Source organism: Cloeon dipterum, chromosome 1 (genome assembly GCF_949628265.1).
Source record: "Cloeon dipterum chromosome 1, ieCloDipt1.1, whole genome shotgun sequence".
NCBI classification, from domain to species: Eukaryota; Metazoa; Arthropoda; class Insecta; order Ephemeroptera; family Baetidae; genus Cloeon; species Cloeon dipterum.
Window position 1 is genome coordinate 10087440 of NC_088786.1, and position 8706 is coordinate 10096145.

Sequence of the window (8706 nt, forward strand, 5' to 3'; positions counted from 1 at the left end):
TAAATTATCGCAAACGTTGCTCAACTAAATGATTTAGAGATGCCAGCTATTGAAACTCCAATAGCTGGCATCCCTAAATCACTTAGTTGAGCAACGTTTGCGATATGGAAGAGAAGTATGTGAAGAGAGAGTGCGAAGTCCATCAAATTGATTTCGCGGCAGATGATCCGTTGACAAGTTTGCGTGATAAATTAAAGATCGCGCGCGGGAAGGTGCCTGTAGTACGACTTCCAGACTTTTCGCGACAATCTAAATGACCTGCTTCTGGGCGTCCATGGAAAATTACAAAAATTAAAATAAATCACTCGTCTGTTTGAATAATATACGTGTTGATTTCGTCAAATGCCAATTAATCAATACAACGTTATAAAATCTTTGGGAGTCCAGCCAATTCAGAAGAATTAACGGCTGATGCTTATACAGATGCACGAGGCAGCTCAATTAATACAGTCATGTACACATTATCATGCAAACAAAAGTAATGCAGTGTGTAGTCGATGAGAGTACGATTCAATTGTTTATTAGAAACTTGTTAATTTTTCGCTTAACATCACTTTTGTCACTCAGATTTGTTAACTCAGTCGGTAACATGTTCCACAGTCTCGGTAAAATACACTCAAACGTTCTATTGAAATATTTATTATCTACCATTGGTTAAACAGCTGGAGCAGAATGTAACATTCGTCTATTATACTGGTGCAGTCTCTGAACACCAAAGTCGCCATCAAAATATTTAACAAACAACAAATTCAGCTGGTAAATTTTAAAACTGTTTGTGCGGTGTAATTTATTTTTGATCGTAGAGGGACGCAATGTCAACGTTGACTAATTATTCTCCGCGCGTCCATGCAGTTTCTGCTTTCTTACCTTTGTTCGTGTGATTATTTACGACTGGCTCGTATTGTTAAGGTGTTCTCAAGAGTTTCAAAGCCAGGGAAGATTTTTTAGCATTTATTTTCTGGGATCTATTATTACTGGCTGCCCAGCGTCAGCCAGAGATAACAGGAGGATGAAATTTAAACCATTATTAATAGATTGTGTGTTGGGAATGAAAATGAAACGCTTTCATGGCTTTCACTATTACCCATAAAAATTCTTTCTTTACTGGAGAGAGTGACGAATTTCCTTTCTAGAATTTCTATTTCATCATGTCTGCGCGGCTTACTTAAATACAGTATGCACCCCTAATGGTGTAAGCCAACAGCTGCCACCTGCTAGTTCTAAGTAAATAAGCAGCGCCTCAGACTTTCTTGTAAAAAGTTACTTGTTCCTCCAATCCTTTTGTATTCTTTGTACAAACACAAAATAATGCCATTATATATTTCACAACAGGTTGACCACGGGAGTTCGCTGGCTAATAGAGGAAAGAATGCACCAGGGTGCCCCACAGTCTGACACGTCCTATTTAAATGAAAAGTGGCCCAAGTTAAAGCGATAAATCAAAGTAAACACAAAGCGCTGCTGCGCGTCGCAAACCGCGTCCAGTAGATAGAAAGCCAAAAAAATACCTGCTCAGAACAGAAATGAAAAAAACATGCCCAAGTAGACACAAATACATAGCAAAAAAACATTTGTACGGCCTTGAAGCGGGGGATGAAAAAGCCCTCAATAATATTTCAACCTTGAAACACTCCCGGTGTTTTTTACTTGCCAGTCGAACTCCCGTTAGTTAACGGTTCTTTTTAGGCGATGCATTGTTAATCTGCTCAATGATTTATTTCAAAAAATCGTGGGTGCTTTTTGATTCCAAGTTGAGACTCTGGATGCAGTTTCTCGGCTCGGGGAAAATTCTATCCAAGCGGCGCAGTGGAAATTAATTGCAGTGTCATTTCGCATGCGTGTTTTATTGCACCTTGGGGTTTAATATTTTTATCATCACCGACACGAATTTTAATAAATTTTTAATTTCCCTGAACACGCGGCGCTCGCTGCTGTTGCTGCAGCACAAATGACGCGGACGCGTGTCATTATAATTAATGGGGAGCTTGAAATTTGTGTTCCCCTTGGCTTAATCGAGCTGGTGAGTTGATATCCACGTTCTTAATATCTGAAATCAAATAAAATGAAGTGCTTCTTTTTTACATATTTATTAATGGTTATCACACATTTATAATTTATTCCGTTATCTGGAGGTTTTGTATAGATATTAATGGAAACTCAGCATTTTTGGCAACACTAGATACAAAAATATATTTGTTGAAATAGCTGGTCAAACATTGTATTTCAATACATATCAGCCAAAATGAAAATAATTTATTTAAACAGAAATATTGGCGAATTTAAAATACGGGATTATTAAAATACCTAATTGTAATCTTAATTGGTATAATATCTTACTTATTTGATCCTATTTAGTCAGTGTGATACAGTTGGAAACGATAGAATATGTTTTGAGGACACCCTCAAAAATTTATTTATTTGTAAATTACAGATAATTCTAATTAATAAGAGCTAACTTGTGCAACTAAGAAACACCAGCTGATATTCTTTTGGAATTGGCTGGACATAATAGGTTTCATATTTCTCTATTTTTCTTCTTGTTGGGGTGACCTTTGATCGATCACTCTTCCGGTGAATTTAACGCCTCCACTTTTGTTTAAAAGATGTGGGCTTCCGTCAACATCTGTTTTGGGGGGAACTTAAGGAGAGAATCGAGGTTTCAGCACACAGCTAAAAATATCCGCACATACCCAAAATCAGGGGTTGCTCTGCCTAGCCTCAAAAATGCCCTGGAAGCACGTGGCAGACACGAGCTGCCGCAAAAAGCGCCACAATTCACTTGGCAATCTCCTCGGTCAGCAGCAGCAGCATCTGTCTGTCTCTTTCAGGAGCAGCCACGCCAGCAGTATAATCGGCGCGCTGCAAGAGTTTCCGGTTGCTGTTTCTCTGTTTTCTCAGGGGATTTGTTGAGTGTCATGTCGGAGATTAGAGAACGCAGGCCACCCCAATTGCGTGTGTTTACGCTGCCATTCGATACTTTCTTCTCGCAATAATGCTCTCGGCAGCGCACGATTGTTTGCAGGGGGCATCGCCTGCTCTCGGTGCACTCGCAGGAAGTGTCGTCCTCGAAATTGCCTGCAATAAGTCACATCCACCCGCGATGGACCCGTGCGCGCTCACAGCCAGACGACACTCAAAACGTGATCTGCTTTTCCAATTATTGACACGCGAGCTGTGAACACGATTTCTTTTCTGCGCCTCTGGGATGACAGAACTTCTGCATCTGCTGTGAAGGAAATTTTAAACTGCAGATATTTCTACTTCTGCTTTTCATTTCATCTACGTTAGTCTTAGTTGTGTCTTTTGTTTTATTTTTACATACCCATAAATATTACATAAGAATATATGCAGACAGATATTTATTTCCTATAATTAAAATTTGTTGTTAATTAACTTAAGCTTGAAACAAGAAAAATCAGAACTTCCGGGGGAATCTATTTTGGCATAATATGTTTCTTCACAATAGATGCATTACTTGCAATTTTTGTTTAATAGAATATTTGTGCTGCAATAGAGATTACAGAATGATTAAAAACCACAAAACCCATTTTTAAATGATGTCCAAAAAAATTAGATTCCTTTAAAAAAACATTATTTTAAAATGAACGTTAGAAAACGATCATTTCTGGCAATGATTTCCAAATTTAGATCATCTTTTAAAATAAATGGTGCAACCTAATAGGGTAGCTCGACATGAGAAAAAAATTAAAAAGGTTTGACAATGTCGTTCTTGAGACCGTACCAATTTTAAGCTGGATTTTGTGATGTTAAAAGTAATTTCTGGAGACACATTTTCGGCATAATTATGGTGCTTGCACGGTTAGGAGACACTTCATAAATGTATAAAAATTGTATGTAAACGATTTACTAGAGAATGGCAACAATGTTTATGTCATAATTCTTACAAGTTCTTTGTATATGTGCGACAGCAAAATGTTGCAAAATTCGTGACTTCTCTCCATCAAGTAGAGAAGTTGTTGCTATTCTCCCGTAAATCGTTTCAAACGCCTAATGTTCTGCATTTATGAAGTGTCTCCTAACTGCGCAAGCATCATTATGTTGAAATTTGAAATTAAAATAGCTTGTATAGTAAAATTTACCCCTGTTCTTTTTTCCTGTTAAAATTTGAAGATAGTATCTTTATTTTGAAAGAAAGGTGCATCTGTGCACTATAGTGTTGCAAATGTAATTGAGATTTCTTCATTTTACTATTCAGTCATTTCATAATTTCAAAGAGGCCACCTATATTTTCTAATAAATATTTTTTGTGACAAAATTGGTAAATGTGCGGGCAGGAATGAAAGAGCTTCACTTTTTGTAGCGTTTGTATAATAAAGATATCAAATACAGATAACTAACTAACTAACTATTACATTTGGTAACCATTATTTAGTATGCTTTATTTCATGGTGATTTCAATACAAAAAAAAACGAAGTTGAAGGAAACATTAAGAAAATACCAAAAATGTGTTTTCATTTTTAAGGTCAAATAGTACAATACATCGTTCTTGATAGAAGAGTGACGGACAAATCACTATCCTCGGCAAGAAAAGTAATTGTGTGTAACTGATTGTCGGCTATTGTGTAAAAGTTAACCTGTTGAAAAGCGGGGATTTGCGCAAGAGGTTGCAGTACTTTTTTCATCTAAATGCCGTCGAAAACCTTTCGGCAAAGATATTTTTGAGCTGCAACTCTAATGAGGAAAATAGCAAGAAGACACAACTTGCGAATTTTTTGATCCAAAATCATGCTCTGATTTTTTTGCCTCGTTGCCATAAAATTATTTTATTCTGCGATACTAATATAGCATTTCTCAAAATATTATGGTGTTGAAATAACATGCGTTAAAATTTTTCGTCATTCTTATTTTGAATTGTCGACCAAAAATGTTTTAAGCTTTGCGATTTTTTCGCATCTGCACTCGGAGAGCACGTTGCGCGATTCGCACACGCTACCGACATCTAACCCAAAGGGTTAGAACCCGTTGCTGTTAGTTTGCACCCTCGGTGGTGAGAGGGTTGATGCCGGCAGCAGCGAGCGGTGCGCGCCGGCCACTTCTGATGCGAGAGGGAGGAAATTAATTGAAATGAAAGGCGTCCGGCGTTTCGCCGCGTTGGCCAGTGCTGCTCCCGCGCCAGAGCTGCGGACGAGCCAAAAGCCGAACAGCATCATCAGGTGGCGAATTTTTATCACGCAAACAGGTCACGCCAATCGCGCCGCCTTTATGGCACCCTTTTGTTTGATCGCCGAGGGGAAATTCGACCCTCCGCGCCACCGACTGGCTGGCCAGAGCAGGAAAGGTGTGCCATAAAATATGTTTTGTTTGGTCTAGCGGAACAATTAACAGCGGCCCCGATATTTATTTTCTGTATTTTATTGGTGGGGTGAAATTTAAAACACTAAAAGAAAGAAATTCACATTTTCTCTACTAAAAGTTTGATTTATATCAGAAAATGTATTTATTGATACAAACAGGATGCAAGGAAACACGCATCATCTATTATTCTTTATTGCGTTTATAAAATATCACAGTTAGAAATAATCTAATCTCTTTTTCTACCTATCAATTCTTCCAGCGACGTTGGTTCAGCAATCTCTTTTTCACGAAATAGTAGAAATCGTATTCGAGTTTCAGCGAGCTCTCCAGTTTCCTCCTTGTCGATTCTTTCATCTTCCGGGGGTTGTTTTTATTTTTGCTGTACTTCATCTCTGCTAAGAACCAGAAAAAAACATTGAGACTCCCATAAAAATTGATACGGTATTTTCCCAGCTGATTGAACACAAAGAAACAGCAGATTAAATCTCCACTTACTCTGCAGTTCATTGAAATATAATTCCTGGACGCCACGGAAATAGCGGGGGAGGCTTCTTTCCAGCACAGTCAGTGTCTCGTTCAAGTTTTCCAGCACTCCAACCACCTTGAAATACTTTTCGACGTTGGATTTAGCTCGTTCCAAAGCGTCGCGGTTGTTAAGCTGACTATAAAATCAAAAGAGAAATATATTAAGCTCATAAACTCTTTACCACCGAAGTAATTCTAATAAATTTAAATCTAAAAACAAATAAAGATCGTTCTTACAAAATTAAAAGAAAATTTTGAAAGGGAATCGTACGAGCAGTAGGCTTCGTGCCCGCAAAAGTACGGGATGGCGAGGTCATAAAGGTGGCCGTTGATGAACCGGCATTCTGGCGCCCCCGCGGCGACGCACTCCTCAAACAGCTGAGCCTCCTTCCGCTTCTTCAAGTCGGCGTAGTAAAAACGGGAAATCATTTTGTCAACCGGGTCTCGGATCAGGTTTATGTATATTGGGTTTTGGTAGCCATACGAGGAGAAATTCGTGAAGTATATGTGCCTATCAAACGAGGTGGGCACGGTGGATGCACTCTGGATTTCATTTATTGTGTTAGCAACTTCTTCCTGAAATAATTTTGTGCTTGTTAAATAAGATTTCAAGCAAGCATATTAAGAATATTTTAATACATAATTTATTGCTCGCTCAGAGAAGTTATTCTTAAGCAATGCAAAATCCGTGTTGCAAGATTACCGTTATAAAAACGTTCGTGTTGCTTAGAGTTCCAAATGTGAGTATTTAAATTTCCAAGAGAAGAGGTTTCACTCAAGGTAAGTTTAAAAAACTTGGACTTCATTGGGTGTTGCCGAATAAATTAATTTATTAAATTTCAATGCAGATCTATTTTGAGAAATTTTTTGTCTGTTTCTCAAAAATATTGAAAAAGAAAATCGAATTAGACATTAATATTTCCCATGCAATAAATTCTCAAGGAATTGTATAGACAAATGTAGCCTGTATAAGGGAAATGAATTAATTTTAAGCAAATAAGGAAGATTTGGTTCTCAACTCTTTACTAAAATTGACTTGCAAAAAAATTATTTTTAGGGAAAAAGTGTGTTAACACTGCACTAAATACTAATTTATTGGATAAAATACAGATAATTATATATACTTCCATAATTAATTTTTCATCTCAATATTCCAAAAAGTGAAACATCATAAAATGTCATGATGTAAATATGGAAATTATATTAGCCATCAAAGCCAAAATTGGTACCTGTCGTTGCGAAGAAAGCCTGCGATCATTTCCAGCCCTGCCTCCAGGCAGACGGTAGTGTCTGAATCCGTTCCTGCCCTGAAGCCAGGAGATGAGCAGCACGAGCATCTCGCTTCCTGACTTGGGCACCATGTTGAAGAACAGCACCTCTCCACCCTTGCCGTCAGGACCGGCGGTTCCTTCCGCCGGGTCGAGCTCCAAGAGGCTCCGCTTGACCACCCTCGTCTTGCCCTCGCTCAGCACGTTGAGGTAGACGACGGTGAGACACATGATGGCCGCTGTGACCGTCCAAAGGCACAGCCTGACCCTCCGCAGGGTATGCCTGTCCATGCTGCGTGTTTACTCAGCGAGCTCTCGCGGAATGGGGTCACCCTGAGCGCGGTGCGAGCCTCGACTGGGTCACCAAGAAGGTGGGGATCACGCGCATCGAAAGTGAGAGGCTGCCGGGAGATGCTCCTTTGGCCTTTTCTGCGCGCTGAAGACGACCCGCGCGAAGAAAGTAAAAGTCGGCGCTCGCTCTCTCCACTACTCCGGTCCAGCGAGCAGTATGGGAGCGTTCGTTGCTATATGATCGTCGGCGGTAATAATAAATTGTTGCGTTATGCTCGGCGGCGCGCTCGGTGTGTTTGTGTGTATTATGTAAATTGGCCTCCACCGTAATTGGCGCTTTAAACTAGCTCGTCGGTTGCTGCCGCGTGTGTGCTTTCAAATGAATGTGCCGGACCGATGATGACAGAGAACAATGTGATTTCGGTGCAATCTGGCTAGCGTATGGAAACGAATGAAAGCTGCTGCCGATATGAAAATTTCGCAACATGCTACTCGACGCTCTGCTGTAAATAAAAACAAGCGCTTATACATACAAATAAATAAAAAATAACTTTTGTTCAATATATGTTTCAATGATTTACTATCACTTAATTATATTTTGATAAACGATCAGATTCATTTATTTCTATATAATTTCGATTTTGTTGAGCATTCCTTAATACTTAGTGATATATTATTTTATAATTTTAGAATTACATTTTTAGTGTGGTCGCTGTAGTCATAAAAATGTTTTTTTAATCGTATAAATATTTTCCACTTCGTGACAACATAGTTGCAACTAGTGCGCTTGCCGGGCCGGGTATTTTTTTTGGTAAACCCGGTACCAGGTAATTTATTCTCTCGTCGGGCTGAGTTTGGGTGGGTTCGGGTTTAGTCTACTAGGTGCGGGTATTTTAAAAAACCTAATCATGCTCAAAACCTCATTCACATGCGCTCTCAGAACAGAAATTCCAATTATCAATCAATCGTTTATCAAACACAATCGTGTACAGCTTACATTACAAATACATTTTCATTTGTTTAAATAAATAGAATTTGCAAACTTATCTGCTCGTGTCAAACTAGTCTGGTAGAAATTCCAATGCATTGCAATTTTATTGCTCATTTTTGTTAAATCAGAGAGCAAAAAGGACTGGGTGGGCAGTGGACATCGTGGGAAAAAAACTAGAGTTGCAATAACCCGCATTTAAAAAAATGTAAAGCAGTGGTAAAAAGCGTTTTCTTTTCAATTTTAACCAGTTCCTTGCAGGCAATGTTTACATCTCAGTTTTCAATAATTTTTAAATTATTAGCTCATGACCTCAA

At 38.8% G+C, this 8706-nt stretch overlaps 1 protein-coding gene across 2 annotated transcripts; it reads right to left on the bottom strand.

Moving 5' to 3' along the window:
• Nucleotides 1-5440: 5440 nt before the first annotated feature.
• On the bottom strand, nucleotides 5441-7575 carry LOC135933972 (uronyl 2-sulfotransferase-like). Of its 2 annotated transcripts, none has more exons than XM_065475454.1 (4): nucleotides 7072-7575; nucleotides 6114-6418; nucleotides 5813-5979; nucleotides 5441-5709 (listed from the first exon to the last, which is right to left on the bottom strand). In XM_065475454.1, exons 1-4 carry the CDS (start codon nucleotides 7399-7401, stop codon nucleotides 5564-5566), a joined length of 948 nt encoding a protein of 315 aa, XP_065331526.1. In that variant the 5' UTR covers nucleotides 7402-7575; the 3' UTR covers nucleotides 5441-5563. The 2 variants fall into 2 exon arrangements, with proteins under 2 accessions (XP_065331526.1, XP_065331525.1); XM_065475453.1 differs by having other exon boundaries at nucleotides 5441-5712; nucleotides 7072-7574.
• Between the last annotated feature and the right edge of the window lie 1131 nt (nucleotides 7576-8706).

Bases quoted from the DNA above. Each gene is read 5' to 3' on its own strand.
- LOC135933972 (XM_065475453.1), bottom strand. From the start codon at position 7,401: ATGGACAGGCATACCCTGCGGAGGGTCAGGCTGTGCCTTTGGACGGTC. The intron at 6,419-7,071 runs GTACCAATTTTG...AAATTATTTCAG, and splicing joins GGCTTTCTTCGCAACGACAG to GAAGAAGTTGCTAACACAAT. The intron at 5,980-6,113 runs GTACGATTCCCT...TTGATTTTATAG, and splicing joins GGGCACGAAGCCTACTGCTC to TCAGCTTAACAACCGCGACG.